The 21,697-nt window shown below is 43.0% G+C and overlaps 1 protein-coding gene across 3 annotated transcripts in view; it reads right to left on the minus strand.

Moving 5' to 3' along the window:
- Positions 1-21,697, minus strand: part of PTPN3 (protein tyrosine phosphatase non-receptor type 3) — a 268,618-nt gene that overhangs the window by 121,833 nt on the left and 125,088 nt on the right. For all 3 annotated transcript variants that reach the window (XM_068236673.1, XM_068236671.1, XM_068236672.1), the window contains 3 exons: positions 20,714-20,821; positions 3,225-3,267; positions 951-1,029 (listed from right to left, as the gene is read on the minus strand). In XM_068236673.1, the coding sequence (XP_068092774.1) occupies positions 951-1,029; positions 3,225-3,267; positions 20,714-20,821 (230 nt within the window). The remainder of the gene's footprint in view (positions 1-950; positions 1,030-3,224; positions 3,268-20,713; positions 20,822-21,697) is intronic.

Raw genomic sequence — 21,697 nt, forward strand, 5'->3', positions numbered from 1 at the left:
GGGATATTTCCCCCCTCCCCGCCGCTATCCCTGCTGTCACCCCTCCTCCTAGCGCTGCTCTTCCCCTCCTTAGTCAGGTGTAGGGGGGTCGAGGCGACACCCCCCTGGCTGTCTGGCACCCGGTGCGCCACGCCCCCCGCGCCCTTAGGTAGGAACGCTACTGCGAAGGGGGTGCGTGACAGGCTGCCTGCCCCTGCATACAGTACATTGAAGGTACAGAGGGGATCGGAGCTTAGCATGGGGTGTTTTGCGGGCACACTCTCAGTTCCTCAGGTCAATGCCAGTGTCTGGAGGTATAGCATGCACGGCTAGGCTAGCAACACTGGAGAGGGGGGCAGAAAGACAACTACCCATTATAATGAAGTGACATGCTTCACATAATAGAAACACAATGGCAATACACATTTGTTGGTGATATGACATAGCAATTATGCAATCCCATTGCAGTATGTGAGGCAAGCACTCAGCAACAAAAGTAAAAATGTCAATAATGAGATATGCCGGATTCTTACTTTTGTTCACTTTAAAGTACACATACCTACATACCTAGAATGTTTCTTGGCACACTAGAGATTAGGTGAAAGGGTACTTGAGAGCATAATTTCTAACAATCCTCCTGCATGTTTCCACATGCTATGGAATGAGAGACTAGAAAAAGTTTTTACCTTAGCCTTCAGCAGCAATAAGAATATTAAACATGTCTACTTCATACTGGTAATAGTAAATTATTAAAATAAAACAAGAAAAGTATGTGACGGAGGCATATATTTTAACACAGAGGAGCAAAGCTATTTGTATTCCAGCAATAGCCTGCTCTAGATAAATAAACGAATCTAAACCATGCAAGTCATTAATCATTACCCTAATCCAATGTTTTCTTTGGGAAATGAAGGTCAAATAAATAAGGATTTAATAATTAAATGGGAAATGCCAAGATTACACCGGATTACCTGGTTTGATCCTGCTGTAGTGTATTGGGGTCTGGAATGAAAAATCTCACCCTGAAGAGAAGATAGCAGGGAAAGCCTCCTGTATGGATGAACAAAGGAAATAAAAGTCTGTGAAAGAATATTGATAGGTTCTGTACATATGCATGTATGGTAAAGCATCTCTTCAGCTTTCAGAGATGAAGAAATGTTGGGAACTGATCAGGGCAGTTAGTAGGCTAGCGCTCACTGCGAGTCTGTAAAAACTCCTCATCCTCTCACCCCACAGATTCTGGGTGCTACACGACCCCACAGATTCTGGTACACTATCACGTTGTATTGTGTATCAGTGTATAATGTGCAGGGACATCAGGCAATGCATAAACAGCGCTGTCTGATGGGCACATTTGTTCACTGCGCAGAATTGTGTTTTCAGAAAGCACTGCTGTATGCATTTTTGTGTTGGCACATAAAGAGGGGGAAAAAACTACACCCAGCAACAATCTATTGCGGTACATGAAGTGTTTTCTTCAGATATTACATGCTATGCACCAGGGGCATTGCTAGGATCCTATGAGAGCCAGGGGACTGTTGGCCAATCCAGTCTCAAAATGGGTGTGGCTGGTGTTCGTGCACAGAATGTGGGTGTTGTTGTGGGTGGAGCTAAATTTTCATGAATTTAATAGTGGTCTAAGTACTAAGTAGGCCTGCCCTGCAAAACATAACTAGACAGAATTACCTGGCTTCTGAGCTGGCTGGTCTGGTTTTCTGCTGGGAGGCTGGCCTGCCGCCAGGTTATCTGATCGTTCCCCCATAGCATTCCCTGACCTAGTAACCTAGTGGACCAGCTCCCATAGGCCTCCCATTGAGACACCACAACTCCCAGCATACCCACATAAAGGAATCACAGCATCCAGCATGGCACCACAGCACCCAGTATGCCCACAGAGGCACCACAGCACCCAGCATACCCCCAACTGATGCACCACAGCTCCCAGCATGCCCGCCTTTGAGGCACCACTGCTGACTCTGCCTGGAGGACATCCAGGGCACCCCATAATTGATCCGGGGCACGTGCCACTGACACAGCAGCATTATTCATTTTTCCCTTGCCCACCCACTGCATTATAATGAAGTGACATGCTTCACATAATAGAAACACAATGGCAATACACATTTGTTGGTGATATGGCCAGGTTAAGACTGTAGGTTTCCAGGCAGAGCAATGAATTTGGTATTTCCTCTGCTTGTCTCCCAGTTTATCAGTTAAAAAGGGTGATCACGCACCTTACTCATGCATGCCAAGTCCAGATGTGCTCATCTAGAGTGTGTGGTCAGAAGATGTGGGACTCTATGCTGGGACAGTGGGATCTATGAGGATTCATGAAGCCTCTGGACTGTCCAGAGGCTTCCAACTACTGAGGTAAATATCTTAACTCCCCTTTCCCCCACTACAGGTTTGTAGCCAGGGGTGTCCCCAATATTAGAGATCCTGAAGTTGCCCTCCATGCAGAATGGTGCACAGAGTGACGTGGAGAAGTAACACACCTTTCTGCATTTCATTGGAGTCGGTGCATGCCAGCAGGACACTTCATGAAAAACACCACTGGAGCCATGGAGACTGGAAAAGAGTTGGCTAAAGGTAGCCTATGTTTCCTCAGGATGGGCGAAGCGATTTATTTTTTCAGTGCTGTTTAGCCTAGAAACAGCCCAGATTAGAAGCATGTACTATCATAGGATTCCGCTTTACATAGTACTATATTGTAAAGGTGGTGAATAACTTTTCGCCAGGAGTGAGCATCAAATATGCGGCCTTATGCAGTTAACTTTTTCTTCTAGGTGATATTTTCGCACTTAATCATGCCATTTAGGCCAAGCAAGAAAAATATTTTTGACAGTATTTCAATTGCAAAGTGCTGAAAAGTATTTTAAACAGATGATAAAACTTCAGAGAAAAAGTTAATTGAATAAGGACCATGGGGGTTGATGCACAAAATTGTGATAATATTACTGTTACAACCGGCAGCATGTACTGGGAGTTACGCTATTATCATGACCCGTGTTACTCAATTAGTGTTGCTATGGCAATGAGCATTACTAACAGTAATGCTCGTTAGTAACGCAGGATACTGTAGCATAAAATTATTGTGATGGGCTCTGAATTATTGTAATAGGCAGTGAATTGCCTGATCAGGTCAATTACTGATGTTTAATGGAAAATGCATTTTGGAAGAAAGTTGCCACCTGAAGAAAGATGATCCATACCTTATTATGGTATAGCCACATTGTCAAACTTACCTTTCAGTTGTTTTCTAATTGGTTTGCTGGGCTCTAGCCATCTCTGTAAAGATGATAAGAAAACACACATGGTGAACATATTGTAAAGAGTCAGTTAACAAAAAAAGCACATAAACTGAGGTTAATAAAAACCTGAACTGAAAGAAGGACATAATGATCCACTGCTGAGTGCCGCTTGCCTGGTTGTTGTGATGATTCTTGGCCTTTAATGCTTTCTAAATTACCAAGCCAAAACAATTATGCACTTCAGGTGTTTGGACAGCATTGGCTTTATGCCTACTTCAGGTAAGTGACACAAACAATAAGAAATAACTGAAACCAAAAGAAGAGCACAGCAACCAGACAGCTGGCATTCTTAAAGCAGACCTGAACTCAGAACGTCCTCTCTGCTCTAAAAGATACGCAACAACACAATAACCTGTAAAGGGAGTATGAAGCCAATTTAAAAACTTGTTTGTACATGATATTTAGGTTAAGGAATAGGGCCAGTGCCCAAACGCCACATTCCCGCGGCAGAACCCCCCAAATCCCCGGGGCAAACACCGGGGAGCACTTCCTGGTAGAGGCAGAGCTTACTGCTGTAGCTCTGCCTCTACTCACGTCAATCCCCGCTGATCGCCACCTCTCAGTCTTCTTCCACTGAGAGTGGTGGGGAGAGGCGACGATCAGCGGAGGATTGACGCTAATGGAGGCAGAGCGACAGCGCTAAGCTCTGCCTCCCCGGGCAGCAAAATCCACGACTTTGAAAGTTGTGGATTTTTGCCCCAGGAATTTGCGGAGTATAAAACCCTTGTTCCGCCAAGGGAATGCGGTGTTTTAGCACTGCCCATATTCCTTAACCTAAATAACAGGTAAAAACAAGTTTTTAAATTGGCTTCAAACTCTCTTTAAACAAAAAACATTTCTTTGTTACAGCTGATACAAATCCTAAAATAAATCTGCACTATTTCTACTTCCTGATTCATGGAAGCAGACATATTGTTAACAGCCTGTGCTTTCAAATGAGTTTATCTGCCATCTCTGCCGTGGCAGTCATGTGACACAAGGAGAGGTCAAATTACATCTTGTGATTAGTCACAGATGAGAAGGAATTAGACAGGCCAAACTCTCTTAATACATACAGGGTGCATTTCTCTATGTTTTCCTTCTGTCTTGTGCAAGAGTTTAGGTCCATTTTAAATGAGGGCAGCAGTGGTGGCCTTCAGACTTGATTATTGCTTTTAAATGGTTTCCCAGATGTTTGCTTCTCTCTTTGCATAAATCAAATAAAGTAAATGTAAAATACAAAACGGATCTACATTTTGATTTTTAAATCTCGAAAACCACAAAAGCAGGACCTTAGAACTCAAGACACTTTCTGAGGTTATTTCTGTGCTGCTAAATATTGATTGATCATGCACATGTCACATTGTATGCATGCACAAACGATGATTTAACCTGACAGGAAGCCTTCTACTTCAGTAAACTGCTATCACTGGCCAACAGCCGCCACCTCTATAATAATAATATACATTTGCCCTCTTGCAACAGAAGGCATTTGCAACAATTCAATTTTATGAGAGCAAAAAAGATCTCCCATTATTACTCACTACTGAATATGCAAATCACCCTTTTGTGCCCATCCAGAACTGTTGGAGTGCTATCTGGGTACTCTGTACAGGTTATGTAATATTTAACCACTTCAGGATCATAAGTTTTTTCCTTAAAAACCAAAACAATTTTCACATTTCAGCGCTTCTCCCATTCATTCAGCGATAACTTTATTGTTACTTATCACACTGAAATGATCTATATATTTTTTTTCACCATAAATTAGGCTTTCCTTGAGTGGTCTTTTTTGCTGTGAATTATTTTACTTTATATGCATTGTAAAGGGAATAATAAGAAAAAAAAAACATTATTTCTCAGGTTTCAGCCATTATAGTTTTAAAATAAAACGTGCTTCGATACATAAAACCCACACATTTTATTTGCCCATTTGTCCCGGTTATTACAACGTTTAAATTGTGTCCCTAGTACAATGTATGGTGATAATATTTAATCTGGAAATAAAGGAGCATTTTTTCGTTTAGGGATTTTTAACCACTTGAGGACCACAGTCTTTCTACCCCTTAAGGACCAGGCACTTTGTTTCCATTCAGACCACTGCAGCTTTCACGGTTTATTGCTCGCTCATACAACCTACCACCTAAATGAATTTTGGCTCCTTTTCTTGTCACTAATAAAGCTTTCTTTTGGTGCTATTTGATTGCTCCTGCGATTTTTACTTTTTATTATATTCATCAAAAAAGACATGAATTTTGGCAAAAAAATGATTTTTTTAACTTTCTGTGCTGACATTTTTCAAATAAAGTAAAATTTCTGTATACATGCAGCGCGAAAAATGTGGACAAACATGTTTTTGATAAAAAAAACCCATTCAGTGTATATTTATTGGTTTGGGTAAAAGTTATAGCGTTTACAAACTATGGTGCAAAAAGTGAATTTTCCCATTTTCAAGCATCTATGACTTTTCTGACCCCCTGTCATGTTTCATGAGGGGCTAGAATTCCAGGATAGTATAAATACCCCCCAAATGACCCCATTTTGGAAAGAAGACATCCCAAAGTATTCACTGAGAGGCATAGTGAGTTCATAGAAGATATTATTTTTTGTCACAAGTAAGCGGAAAATGACAGTTTGTGACAAAAAAAAAAAAAAAGTTTCCATTTCTGCTAACTTGCGACAAAAAAAATGAAATCTGCCACGGACTCACCATGCCCCTCTCTGAATACCTTGAAGTGTCTACTTTCCAAAATGGGGTCATTTGTGGGGTGTGTTTACTGTCCTGACATTTTGGGGGGTGCTAAATTGTAAGCACCCCTGTAAAGCCTAAAGGTGCTCATTGGACTTTGGACCCCTTAGCGCAGTTAGGCTGCAAAAAAGTGCCACACATGTGGTATTGCCATACTCAGTAGAAGTACTATAATGTGTTTTGGGGTGTATTTTTACACATACCCATGCTGGGTGGGAGAAATATCTCTGTAAATGACAATGTTTTCATTTTTTTTACACACAATTGTCCATTTACAGAGTTATTCTTCCCACCCAGCATGGGTATGTGTAAAAATACACCACAAAACACATTATACTACTTCTCCTGAGTACGGCGATACCACATGTGTGGCACTTTTTTGCACTCTAACTGCGCTAAAGGGCCCAAAGTCCAATGAGTACCTTTAGGATTTCACAGGTCATTTTGCGACATTTGGTTTCAAGACTACTCCTCATGGTTTAGGGCCCCTAAAATGCCAGGGCAGTATAGGAACCCCACAAATGACCCCATTTTAGACAGAAGACACCCCAAGGTATTCCGTTAGGAGTATGGTGAGTTCATAGAAGATTTTATTTTTTGTCACAAGTTAGCGGAACATGACACTTTTGAAAAAAAACAATTAAAATCAATTTCCGCTAACTTGTGACAAAAAAATAAAAACTTCTATGAACTCACCATACTCCTAACGGAATACCTTTGGGTGTCTTCTTTCTAAAATGGGGTCATTTGTGGGGTTCCTATACTGCCCTGGCATTTTAGGGGCCCTAAACCATGAGGAGTAGTCTGGAAATCAAATTCCGCAAAATGACCTGTGAAATCCTAAAGGTACTCATTGGACTTTGGGCCCTTTAGCGCAGTTAGGGTGCAAAAAAGTGCCACACATGTGGTATCGCCGTACTCGGGAGAAGTAGTACAATGTGTTTTGGGGTGTATTTTTACACATACCCATGCTGGGCGGGAGAAATAACTCTGTAAATGGACAATTGTGTGTAAAAAAATCAAAAGATTGTCATTTACAGAGGTATTTCTCCCACCCAGCATGGGTATGTGTAAAAATACACCCCAAAACACATTATACTACTTCTCCCGAGTACGGCAATACCACATGTGTGGCACTTTTTTGCACCCTAACTGCGCTAAAGGGCCCAAAGTCCAATGAGTACCTTTAGGATTTTACAGGTCATTTTTGTTTCAAGACTACTCCTCACGGTTTAGGGCCCCTAAAATGCCAGGGCAGTATAGGAACCCCACTAATGACCCCATTTTACAAAGTAGACACCCCAAGGTATTCCGTTAGGAGTATGGTGAGTTCATAGAAGATTTTATTTTTTGCCACAAGTTAGCGGAAATTGATTTGAATTGTTTTTCTTCACAAAGTGTCATATTCCGCTAACTTGTGACAAAAAAAAAAAATCTTCTATGAACTCACCATACTCCTAACGGAATACTTTTGGGTGTCTCCTTTCTAGAATGGGGTCATTTGTGGGGTTCCTATACTGCCCTGGCATTTTAGGGGCCCTAAACCGTGAGGAGTAGTCTTGAAACCAAATGTCGCAAAATGACCTGTGAAATCCTAAAGGTACTCATTGGACTTTGGGCCCCTTAGCGCACTTAGGGTGTAAAAAAGTGCCACACATGTGGTACCGCCGTACTCAGGAGAAGTAGTATAATGTATTTTGTGGTGTATTTTTACACATACCCATGCTGGGTGGTAGAAATATCTCTGTACATGACAATTGTTTGATTTTTTTTACACACAATTGTCCATTTACAGAGAGATTTCTCCCACCCAGCATGGGTATGTGTAAAAATACACCCCAAAACACATTATACTACTTCTCCTGAGTACGGCGATACCACATGTGTGACACTTTTTTTGCAGCCTAGGTGCGCTAAGGGGCCCAACGTCCTATTCACAGGTCATTTTAAGGGCATTTGTTTTCTAGACTACTCCTCACGGTTTAGGGCCCCTAAAATGCCAGGGCAGTATAGGAACCCCACAAGTGACCCCATTTTAGAAAGAAGACACCCCAAGGTATTCCGTTAGGTGTATGGCGAGGTCATAGAAGATTTTATTTTTAGTCACAAGTTAGTGAAAAATTACACTTTGTGAAAAAAACCCAATAAAAATCAATTTCCGCTAACTTTTGACAAAAAATAAAATCTTCTATGAACTCGTCATACACCTAACAGAATACCTTGGGGTGTCTTTTTTCTAAAATGGGGTCACTTGTGGGGTTCCTATACTGCCCTGGCATTTTACGGGCCCAAAACCGTGAGTAGTCTGGAAACCAAATGTCTCAAAATGACTGTTCAGGGGTATAAGCATCTGCAAATTTTGATGACAGGTGGTCTATGAGGGGCCGAATTTTGTGGAACCGGTCATAAGCAGGGTGGCCTTTTAGATGACCGGTTGTATTGGGCCTGATCTGATGGATAGGAGTGCTAGGGGGGTGACAGGAGGTGATTGATGGGTGTCTCAGGGGGTGATTAGAGGGGAAAATAGATGCACTCAATGCACTGGGGAGGTGATCGGAAGGGGGTCTGAGGGGGATCTGAGGGTTTGGCCGAGTGATCAGGAGCCCACACGGGGCAAATTAGGGCCTGATCTGATGGGTAGGTGTGCTAGGGGGTGACAGGAGGTGATTGATGGGTGTCTCAAGGTGTGATTAGTGGGGGGAATAGATGCAAGTAATGCAATGGCGAGGTGATCAGGGCTGGGGTCTGAGGGTGTGGGCGGGTGATTGGGTGCCCTAGGGGCAGATGGGGGTCTAATCTGATGGGTAGCAGTGACAGGGGGTGATTGATGGGTAATTAGTGGGTGTTTAGAGGAGAGAACAGATGCAATGCACTTGGGAGGTGATCTGACTGCGGGTCTGCAGGCGATCGGATGGTGTGGGTGGGTGATCAGATTGCCCGCAAGGGGCAGGTTAGGGACTGATTGATGGGTGGCAGTGACAGGGGGTGATTGATGGGTGGCAGTGACAGGGGCTGATTGATGGGTGGCAGTGACAGGGGGTGACAGGGGGTGATTGATGGGTGATAGGTGATTGGCAGGTGATTGACAGGTGATCAGTGGGTTATTACAGGGAAGAACAGATGTAATTAATGCACTGGTGAATTGATAAGGGGGGGTCAGAGGGCAATCTGAGCGTGTTGGCGGGTGATTGGGTGCCCGCAAGGGGCAGATTAGGGTCTGATCTGATAGGTAAAAGTGACAGGTGGTGATAGGGGGTGATTGATGGGTAATTAGTGGGTGTTTAGAGGAGAGAATAGATGTAAACAATGGATTTGGGAGGTGATCTGATGTCAGATCTGCGGGCGATCTATTGGTGTGGGTGGGTGATCAGATTGCCCGCAAGGGGCAGGTTAGGGGCTGATTGATGGGTGGCAGTGACAGGAGGTGACAGGGGGTGATTGATGGGTGATAGGTGATTGGCAGGTGATTGACAGGTGATCAGTGGGTTATTACAGGGAAGAACAGATGTAATTAATGCACTGGCGAATTGATAAGGGGGGGTCAGAGGGCAATCTGAGCGTGTGGGCGGGCGATTGGGTGCCCGCAAGGGGCAGATTAGGGTCTGATCTGATAGTTAACAGTGACAGGTGGTGATAGGGGGTGATTGATGGGTAATTAGTGGGTGTTTAGAGGAGAGAATAGATGTAAACAATGGATTTGGGAGGTGATCTGATGTCGGATCTGCGGGCGATCTATTGGTGTGGGTGGGTGATCAGATTGCCCGCAAGGGGCAGGTTAGGGGCTGATTGATGGGTGGCAGTGACAGGGGGTGATTGATGGGTGATAGGTGATTGGCAGGTGATTGACAGGTGATCAGTGGGTTATTACAGGAAAGAACAGATGTAATTAATGCACTGGCGAATTGATAAGGGGGGGGGGGTCTGAGGGCAATCTGAGCGTGTGGGCGGGTGATTGGGTGCCCGCAAGGGGCAGATTAGGGTCTGATCTGATAGGTAACAGTGACAGGTGGTGATAGGGGGTGATTGATGGGTAATTAGTGGGTGTTTAGAGGAGAGAATAGATGTAAACAATGGATTTGGGAAGTGATCTGATGTCGGATCTGCGGGCGATCTATTGGTGTGGGTGGGTGATCAGATTGCCCGCAAGGGGCAGGTTAGGGGCTGATTGATGGGTGGCAGTGACAGGGGGTGATTGATGGGTGATAGGTGATTGGCAGGTGATTGACAGGTGATCAGTGGGTTATTACAGGGAAGAACAGATGTAATTAATGCACTGGCGAATTGATAAGGGGGGGTCAGAGGGCAATCTGAGCGTGTTGGCGGGTGATTGGGTGCCCGCAAGGGGCAGATTAGGGTCTGATCTGATAGGTAAAAGTGACAGGTGGTGATAGGGGGTGATTGATGGGTGATTGATGGGTAATTAGTGGGTGTTTAGAGGAGAGAATAGATGTAAACAATGGATTTGGGAGGTGATCTGATGTCGGATCTGCGGGCGATCTATTGGTGTGGGTGGGTGATCAGATTGCCCGCAAGGGGCAGGTTAGGGGCTGATTGTTGGGTGGCAGTGACAGGGGGTGATTGATGGGTGATTGATGGATGATTGATGGGTGATTGACAGGTTATCAGGGGGGATAGATGCATACAGTACACAGGGGGGGGGGGGTCTGGGGGGGGTCCTGGGGAGAATCTGAGGGGTGGGGGGGGTGATCAGGAGGGGGCAGGGGGCAGGGGGGGGGATAAAAAAAAATAGCGTTGACAGATAGTGACAGGGAGTGATTGATGGGTTATTAGGGGGGTGATTGGGTGCAAACAGGGGTCTGGGGGGTGGGCAGGGGGGGTCTGAGGGGTGCTGTGGGCGATCTGGGGCGGGGGGGGCAGATCAGTGTGTTTGGGTGCAGACTAGGGTGGCTGCAGCCTGCCCTGGTGGTCCCTCGGACACTGGGACCACCAGGGCAGGAGGCAGCCTGTATAATACACTTTGTATACATTACAAAGTGTATTATACACTTTGTAGCGGCGATCGCGGGGTTAACATCCCGCCGGCGCTTCCGTATGGCCGGCGGGATGTTACGGTGGGTGGGCGGAGCCAGTTGCCGGGGGAAGCGCGCGTCATCAATGACGCGATCGCTCCCCCAGCGTAGCAAAAGGACGCACCGCCTTAAGGCGTATTGCGGTCCTTAGGGGATCCACTTTGCCGCCGCCCATGGGCTGTGGGCGGTCGGCAAGTGGTTAATACTATTTCACTTATTACAAGACTTTTTTTTTGTTTGCAAAATTTAACAGTAATATACTCTCATGACATACATATTTAAAAAGTCCCTAAGGTAACTATTTATGTAAAAACATTTTAAATTATGTAATTTTTGTCTTTTTTTAACAAGTGCTTTATTTCTGTAACTGTGGGGCAGGGTTGGAAGGGGTTAAATGTAATAAAATAATAAAAAAAAACTAATAATACCTTTTCTATGTAAAACAGAATACTGGTATAATTAGGTGTATTTTTACTTTTTAATCACAAGATGGTGCTAATGAGACTGTGTTTCTATTAATAGAACATGGAAGCATGGGGTCTGAGAGCTTGCATTGCATTTTTCAAGCTCTCTGAAGACAATCAGGGTTGAGAATAAATGATTCTCGCATTCCGATCACAGATGGAGGGGCTGTGATGGCGAAGCGAGCGAAAACAGCGTGGGAATCATGAATGCGGCGGTAAGGCAACAGTACGCATATCTACCCCCCTGATCCGCACGTGAAGTTTACAGGGGCGTAGCTATGCATACCAGGGATCCTAAAGTGGTTAATTATTATGATATTCTAATTATGTGATATTGTTGACAAGACAAGCAGGCAATAGTCTAGTGACAGTTGGACAAAGGGAGCAGCTTACTGAAGGATAAACTGGTAGTTGCAATTTATGACTGGGCCTTTGTCTCTCTTCATATGTACAGGAAAAACGTTTTACATTTCTGAATTTCCACAAATCCACAACCATTTTATGCTGTTTATTCTTAATGAGAATATACATAAAATAACAAAAATAAGTATTGTACATATATAAATCTGTCAGTATAGAACCTGCTAGGACTATGCAAACATTTTCTAAAAGTAGGTATTTACAAAATGCTGATATGCTTCACACCGCTCTCATAACCTTTCTGGAGCCTTGCAGTTGGGTCACTTAGTTGCCAACTATAGAACACTATTGTGCACTTACAAAACACTATCGCTTACAGCAGGGGTTCCCAACCACCGGGCCGCGGCCCGGTGGAAAACTGCCAACGGACCGGCAGTGGGCCGAGGGTCTGTCATCTCGCCCCCGCTCCTGTAAGGAGGGAAGAAAGCAGGGCAGCGGTTCCCATGGTAACGGCGATGCATATCGCCACTACAGGAAGCCGCTGCCTTGCTTCCTTCCCTCCTTACAGCAGCCGCAATACGCACGCGCTGCTGTAATACGAGATGCTGCTAAGAGGAGAGCGGCTGGGGGAATCTAAGAAAGGAAGCGGCCGCCTGCTCATAAGGTAACCGATCGATGGCCTTTGGGGGGGCACTATACTAGCTATATTTGGTCAGAAAGTGGTCCCCGGGCCTGAAAAGGTTGGGGACCCCTGGCTTACAGGCACCTACAGAACACTACTTTCTCTAAGTGGGGAGGTTAAGTCCTTCCATTTTCCAGGTAGATTTTCACCTTTTCATCACAATTCAGAAATAATGTGACATCTCTGAATAAACGTCACTAATGGAGAGATCTTATTCATTAACTTAAACATAATCTTAAAACTCAATGTTCAATGTTATTTTTCTTTCCTCATATATCTTAGTAATTAACATAGTTCATAAAACTCTTGATATACGTTGATATATAAATACCTGCATGTATGTATGTTGAATATACGTGCAAATATGGTTAGATATATATATGCGTGTATATGTGGGTACACATGTAAGTATATGCGTACGCATATATACACTTTATGGAACATACCATAAGATAATAGATGACATACAGTACCTTTTTCTATATGAGACCCTTCAAGGATATCTAAACATTACTTTACAGAATGTATAAAACATGTATGCGTACATTGATATATTTTATGCGTATCTAACAGCAAAATACCATCTCAAAACATGCGTATTTATTTACGCCATAATAACCCGAGACCAGACTACTACGCTAAATATACATAATTTATTGGCCTGTCCAATAGCGTATGAGTATGCTATATATTTGTATTTTTATTATGATACGCATTCATCTAATTACTTTTCAATAGTTACTGAATGCGTACATTCGTCTAAATCATGCGTATCTATTTACGCATTATTAATTAGCCTTTATCGGTTCACTACGAGAAGTACGCATAATATTCATATTGATATACATCCGCATAGTAAAAGAATTTATATGTATTTGACTATGCGTTTGTCTAATGCTTGGATACACGCGTATACTAATGCCGACAACACGTATTTTTATACGCCTTCTTCATACCTTTCTCAATTTCCTAATATCTTGCATTTATTAATACAGATTAAATCTGCAATAATACACAACATAGAATAACGATTGCTTGACCATATGTATACAATACAACTAATGAATGCCTACTTAAGAGTTTTTTCATCATCAACATATGCTCTCGACTGCAGATTATATAAACATAAATGTAATTTTTAACTTCTGGTAAGATATTTTGGTGAAGTGTAGACATTAGTACTGTATGAAAAAGATATAATGTTACTGTGTTCTACTTTTGCTGTACACACCTTTATCTAACAATTCATGACTTCTCATTGACAGTTTTATAAAAATTCATGTTATGTAAAAACTTTATTGAACTCATAACATTGTTAAAATGTTTGTAAAATTATACTTTGAAAAATCCAATAAAAAACTATTGAAACCAGAACACTACTTTGGATCCTGCGCATTATGCTGCAGAACATTATCCAGGATCCTGTGTTTACAGTGCACTGTCCTTAACTTACTATTCTTCAGACCTCCCTTCCCTATAATAGGCACAAGCTACAGAGCTTCAGATGCTAATGTTTTCTGGACCCCCACTCCCTGCTATTTCATAAATGACAAGTTACAGAAGGAGGGTGGGGTTAGAAGAAAGCACTAATGCATTCCCAGGACAGAATATATATATATATATATATATATATATATATATATATATATATATATATATGCATGCACCACGGGTTGCAGCACACCAGCTCTCTTTATTAAGGAGCAAATCAAAAGTTTTGTTTACACCAACAGTTTCAAACCATCCCCGATCTTTATCAAGCTGTGTAAAGAGAGCTGGTGTGCTGCAACACTTGGTGCTTTTTGTTTATACTGGTGGAACATCTAGTGCAAAGCTTTTGTTCATTTAAATTGCATGACATTACTTACTGTTGTTCACTACAGGAAATGCACTGTTCTTTCATAAGTTGGTACTTACCGTTGCATTTCATATGTGGGCAATGACTGCTGCATTTCATATGTGGGGTAATGATTTTTATATTTGATATGTGTGGAAATGATTCCTTCATTTCTTGAACATGGTAATGTGTGCTGCATTTCATACGTGAGATAACGTATGCTCATGTAGGTCAATGACTGCAGCATTTGTTGTTTGAGGGTCATGATTCCTGCATTAAATATTTTAGGGTTATTGTTGCTGCATTTGCCAATTTTGAGGCTCATTATTAAGAAGGGAATGCGACCATCAGAAAATATATGGCAAGGTCTTGTTGGATATGTACAAAGCTACCCTGTGTGAGAACTGTGGGATGTAATAGGATCCGGGTAATCCTCTGTATTATCCATCATCTGTGGTAAGTATCTATTTTATCCTTTTTATTTTTTCCGTACAGGCTCAATTTAAGTGAGGCACTTCCAGGTTTAGAGTGGTAGTAACCATATCCACTGTGGAAAGCAAAACTATATGGCAAGGCCCCTTTGAGATTGTGGGAAAAGGTGGGTACATAAATTATAGGATTAATGGGCCATGAAGCTATACCTAAACCTATGAGACTATGGGCCCTATCCAATTATCTAACCTGGCAGCCTTAAGTGCTGGCTAGTTCTAAAAGCCTATTGCAATTAGCACTCGGGAGGGGGTGCAAAGTAACTCACTTGGCTGAATTTATCACACAGAAAGTTTATTTCACCCTATCCTATTTCCCTTTTCATGGTGCCGGGGTACTGTCAAACTTGACAATTAACTTAGACCTTTCAGGAGAAGGTCTGAAGTTCCTAACGCTCTTCCCCATGTATTGCAGAGCAAAGGAGATCCGCAGAGGTTTGGGGGGGAGGGGGGGGAGTGACAGGGACGAGGCTACGTTCTTTAATTTTTTTTTTAAATGGCATGGCTGTGAGGGGACAAGGAGCAAAGTTGACAAGAGAGCTTGCCATCTAGCGGCACATGACAGATAAATGCCAGGGACCTTTGTGATTTAGCGGACGGACGGCAGGTGACAGAGACGGATCTCCCGGGGGAGCGTGGTAGCATTGCCATGGTGCTGAAGGACAGCTCGATGGCACAAAAACCTCACTCCTCATAGCTACTATTCATCTGAATAATGCTCTTAAAGCTTGGCCATTGCACAGGTGAAACCAGCAATTGGACTTGCCAGTAATCCTCATGTGATAGCCTGGTGATACGTAGCTCACTATCAGTGAGTTACTTATTTAGAATAGGATATTACCATAAGGATTGTACTAATTTGATGTTTTGGGGGATGAAGGTATACCCTTGTTATGTTTGTTGGACAGTTACGTTAAGCTATTTCTGTCAAGAGACAAAAAGTTGATTTCTTTAGGGCTCATTCACTGTAGTCAACAATTGCACAAACAGGATTTTGTGCACAGATTGCCAGCACATGGCAGAGTCTGGTTTAGCGCATACATTGGCAGCTCCAACACAATTAAACCAATGAGAAATTGCATGTGTTGTGGGATAAAGTGTTCCCGACCTCGTTACATTGCAACGTGTGGGAACCCTTCTTATATTGGGTCAATGGACTTTCATGTTCCCATGCGTGTTGCACACAACACACGGTGCAACATGACTAACAACACTAAGCCCCCTCCCCCCCCCCCCTCCCCCAGTAATGACTTTGACTTTGTCAGAAGCTGACTAACATGATTACTGCAGTCTAATCTTTTTCATAACTGGAGATCTACCCAAAGATTTTCTTTTTAATGTGGAACAGAATGTCCACACGTAGTGGCAGCATGTGATTGCTGCTCTTATCCTCTGTAAATAAAAGTTACGGAGGAAAGTTTCCTTTAAACCTCCTGTCAATGCTAAAATATTCAGCCAAAAATTGGAAGCGGTGTTTGAGGTTGTCAGTAACAGACTTCCTTTGCGGCTGTGTGTCACAAACTAATGGGAAGTTGGAATGCTTTCCTTCCAGGTGCAGTGTTGATATTTAAAACGGAGTTGGAGCTCAGCAGTGAAATGCAAAAACAGAAGCTGATAAGCTGGTCTCAGTAAATCAGCTGTCGTTCTCTCTCACCCTCAATTGAAAATCAGTGCACAGTTTGTTTATGCCAGAAAATTGTAATGGAGGCTGAGCAAAAGAAAATAGTATTGGCAAGTCGCTTAACCCTTAGACTGCCAGCTATTTTTTTTACAAACGCTACACTATGGCGTTATCTATGTTTTTTATTGTTTTTATCAAATATCCAAAGAAGTTTTGTTGAAATTGGTCAAGGTGTTTTCGAGTGATGGCGGCACAGACACACACACACATATGTCCGATTTTATATACATACTAGCCGACCCGCGGCGTAGCATACACCGCATAAGAGGGTAGAGGGCAGGAAGGGGGAATTGGGCACAGCGGCGGGGAGGGGGGGGTTGGACCCTCCTACCTCACTTGGGTCTCCCCCTCCAGCTTAAGCTCAGCAGGAAACCCCCCCATTACCTGGGTCCCCCATGTGTGCTCTACCTCCAGCTTAAGCTCAGCAGGAACCCCCCCCCCTTTACCTGGGTCCCCCATGTGTGCTCTGCCTCCAGCTTAAGCTCAGCAGGAAACCCCCCCCCCCTCACCTGGGTCCCCCATGTGCACTCCGCCTCCAGCTTAAGCACAGTAGCAGCCGCCACTATTAGTAAGAGGCAGCGGGCGGGGATGACTCACCTCTTCCGTGTTCCATCGTGCGTTCCACTGTCGTCACTTCCTGCAATGCCGCACACTGTATTGGTGTAATTTGCCTTTTTAGAACAGAAGGAAATCTGCAATAATTCAGCTATAAGTGAACATTTGTGGTTACCCACAATTCACTGCTACTAAATATGCAAATTCCCCCTTTTACTTCTTGGTAAGCTAAGCAAGCATTCAGAGCCACTGGTGTATAGCAACCATATAGCTTTAAATTTTACACAGTCATATCAATCCCATATATAGACTTCCTGTTTCAGACTTTTGGTACTCATCAGTACATGGCAGGAATTGATACGGCTGTATGAGATAGGGCTCGGACCAGTACAACAGAGTAACCAAGCAGCTCAGGGTGACCCAAACCACTCGGAATGTATAAGGGGATAAAAGGGACCAAAAAGACCTCCTACTAAAAAAACAAAGCTTGGTGTAATTTGCCTTCCTAAAACAGAAGAAAATATGCAATAATTCAGTTATAAGTGAACATTTGTGGATACCCACAATGCACTGCTACTAAATATGCAAATAATTCCTTTTCACCCTTGGTAAGCCAAGCAAGCATCCAGAACCACTGGTGAATAGCAAGACTATAGCTTTAAATTTTACACAGCCATATCAAACCCACATGTGACAGCCTGTTTCAGACTTTTGGACCTCATCAGTACATGGCAGGGATTGATACAGCTGTATGAGATAGGGATTGGACCAGTACAACAGAGTAACCAAGCAGCTCAGGGTGACCCAAACCACTCAGAATGTATAGGGGGATAAAAGGGACCAAAAAGACCTTCTACTAAAAAAATCAAAGCTTGGTGTAATTTGCCTTCTTAAAACAGAAGAAAATTTGCAACAATTCAGCTATAAGTGAACATTCGTGAATACCCACAATACACTGCTACTAAACATGCCAATTATTCCTTTTCACCCTTGGTAAGTCAAGCAAGCCTATAGCTTTAAGTTTTACAGTCATATCAAACCCACATGTGACAGCCTATTTCAGCCGCTTGGTCCTCATCAGTACATAGCAGGGATTGATAAGGCTGTATGAAATAGGCCTTGGACCAGTACAACAGAGTAACTAAGCAGCTCAGGGTGACCCAAACTACTAAGAATGTATAGGAGGATAAAAGAGACCAAAAAGCCCTTCTACTAAAAAAAGCAAAGCTTGGTGTAATGTTCCTTTTTAAAACAGAAGCAAATCTGCAATAATTCAGCTATAAGTGAACATTTGTGGTTACCCACAATGCACTGCTACTACATATGCAAATTATCTCTCTTTGCCCTTGGTTTGATATGACACTACTTCTTCTTCTTGCTTGGACCAGCCCCTTCTTCTTGCTTGGACCGACCCTGGGGGCAGGGCGCTACTTCTTCTTCTTGCTTGAAGGTTGAGGCACTTACTCTATTATATATATATATATATATATATATACATATATATATATATATATATATATACCACTCATTTAAAAATGGGCACTAGGCCTTGGCTGCTACGCCCCTCACTCCCCATCTCCCGCAATGCCCGCGCGGTCTCGATGCGCACACATGCCAGGGACGCGCACACCTGCCCCCCCCCCCCCCTCCCCCGCGCTGTCCCAAGTCTGCCTGCGTGCCGTGCGTGCTTGGCAAACCGCACTGGGCACAGGGACGCAGGAGGACTATTATATAGGATATATACAGTGGCTTGCAAAAGTATTCGGCCCCCTTGAAGTTTTCCACATTTTGTCATATTACTGCCAAAAACATGAACCAATTTTATTGGAATTCCACATGAAAGACCAATACAAAGTGGTGTACATGTGAGAAGTGGAACGAAATTCATGATTCCAAACATTTTTTACAAATAAATAACTGCAAAGTGGGGTGTGCATAATTATTCAGCCCCCTTTGGTCTGAGTGCAGTCAGTTGCCCATAGATATTGCCTGGTGAGTGGTAATGACTAAATAGAGTGTACCTGTGTGTAATCTAATGTCAGTACAAATACAGCTACTCTGCGAGGGCCTCAGAGGTTGTCTAAGAGAATATTGGGAGCAACAACACCATGAAGTGCAAAGAAGACACCAGGCAGGTCAGGGATAAAGTTATTGAGAAATTTAAAGCAGGGTTAGGCTACAAAAAGATTTCCAAAGCCTTGAACATCCCACGGAGCACTGTTCAAGCGATCATTCAGAAATGGAAGGAGTATGGCACAACTGTAAAACTACAAGATAAGGCCGTCCACCTAAACTCACAGGCAGAACAAGGAGAGCGCTGATCAGAAATGCAGCCAAGAGGCCCATGGTGACTCTGGATGAGCTGCAGAGATCTACAGCTCAGGTGGGGGAATCTGTCCATAGGACAACTATTAGTCGTGCACTGCACAAAGTTGGCCTTTATGAAAGAGTGGAAAGAAGAAAGCCATTGTTAACAGAAAAGCATAAGAAGTCCCATTTGCAGTTTGCCACAAGCCATGTGGGGGACACAGCAAACATGTGGAAGAAGGTGCTCTGGTCAGATGAGACCAAAATTGAACTTTTTGGCCAAAATGCAAAACGCTATGTGTGGCGGAAAACTAACACTGCACATCACTCTGAACACCCCATCCTCATTGTCAAATATGGTGGTGGCAGCATCATGCTCTGAGGGTGCTTCCCTTTAGCAGGGACAGGGAAGCTGGTCAGAGTTGATGGGAAAAGGGATGGAGCCAAATACAGGGCAATCTTGGAAGAAAACCTCTTGGAGTCTGCAAAAGACTTGAGACTGGGGTGGAGGTTCACCTTCCAGCAGGACAACGACCTTAAAAATAAAGCCAGGGCAACAATGGAATGGTTTACAACAAAACATATCCATGTGTGAGAATGGCCCAGTCAAAGTCCAGATCTAAATCTAATCGAGAATCTGTGGCAAGATCTAAAAACGGCTGTTCACAAACGCTGTCCATCTAATCTGACGGAGCTGGAGCTGTTTTGAAAAGAAGAATGGGCAAGGATTTCAGTCTCTAGATGTGCAAAGCTGGTAGAGACATACCCTAAAAGACTGGCAGCTGTAATTGCAGCAAAAGGTGGTTCTACGAATTATTGACTCAGGGGGCTGAATAATTACGCACACCCCACTTTGCAGTTATTTATTTGTAAAAAATGTTTGGAATCATGTATGAGTTTCGTTCCACTTCTCACGTGTACACCACTTTGTATTGGTCTTTCATGTGGAATTCCAATAAAATTGATTCATGTTTGTGGCAGTAATGTGACAAAATGTGGAAAACTTCAAGGGAGCCGAATACTTTTGCAAGCCACTGTATATATAGATAATAATGCGAGGATCACAGTGTGAAAATTGTTGAAAAAAAATACCATATGCAGTACAACTCAATGCATTTTGGCCCTGCTTGTTTGGGCTTTATAGTAGGAAAGGCCCTGGGTCAGGGGACTGTGTGTTGGGCCGGCTTGTGTTGAAGTGACTCTGAAGAAACCTTTAGGTCTGCATTTTAAATCACTAAAGCCCTTATAAGCAAACAAAAAAACAAACATTTTATTTGTTCAACACACTCACATGTGAGTCTAGTGAATCTTCACTGTGCTGTAATCCGAAATATTCTCTCTCTTTGAGACTTAAGTGACTGAAGACCATGTCCAGCAATGCTTGACCAGTGTCTTGTTTCTAGAATAGAGAAAAAAAAGTTCCCATTAAAACACTCACGCACCAAAATGTCACATGTCTGCCTGCACAGAGTAAACATACTAGAGATGAAGTGAGACTATCCTGGCTGATGAGTACTGGTGAGACATAGCAGATGTCTGCAGTGTCTGAGTCCTACTTCCACTTTTACAATAAATGTGTGAATTCCTTTCCATTTTTGGCTGGGCTGTATGCATTCTTGCTAGTCTACTTCTTATTTTTTTTATTTTACCACTTAACTCTGAATAGTATAGATTTTTGTTAAATGTAGAAATCATGTCTCTGCATTTCGCAAGTGTAAGAAGTGTTGCAGTAATAGTGTGATTGTGCTGCTTTGTGCATTAAATATAAGTACACTTATTTTAAATAAAAAAGATAAAACAACACATAATACAGTATAATTTCAACTAAACCAGGGAAGAGAAAAGGACCATGCTATGCGTCTCCTGAATTTTTATGTACTGTGCACTAAGCATTCTAGTAAAACTAGCTAGAATTTCCTACAAATAGTCTGCTATTTGGTTAATAAAGATTTTTCACGAATCAGTTTTTGATCTGTCCAGTGTCAAACGGGCCTCCGTGAAATTGCAGCCGCATGCACAATCCCATGGCAAAAGGTTTTTTTCCTTTAAAATGTATCTAATTTGCCCTCCATTTAACAGAAATGTCTAATTCCAGGTGAATGCGTGCAACCACAACTACGCTTGAAGGAAACCTGAGGTGAAAATAAACTGATGAGTGTAACGATCGAAGATGTTACCTCTGTGGGGGAAAGCAGCGCAGCTGCTTTCACACCTGATGTCACCTCTGCGGCCACGCTATCCCGGGTGTCGCTTCCCAACTCAGGGGGGACAGGAA

The sequence above is a fragment of the Hyperolius riggenbachi genome, chromosome 5 (genome assembly GCF_040937935.1).
Source record: "Hyperolius riggenbachi isolate aHypRig1 chromosome 5, aHypRig1.pri, whole genome shotgun sequence".
In the NCBI taxonomy this organism is placed as follows: domain Eukaryota; kingdom Metazoa; phylum Chordata; class Amphibia; order Anura; family Hyperoliidae; genus Hyperolius; species Hyperolius riggenbachi.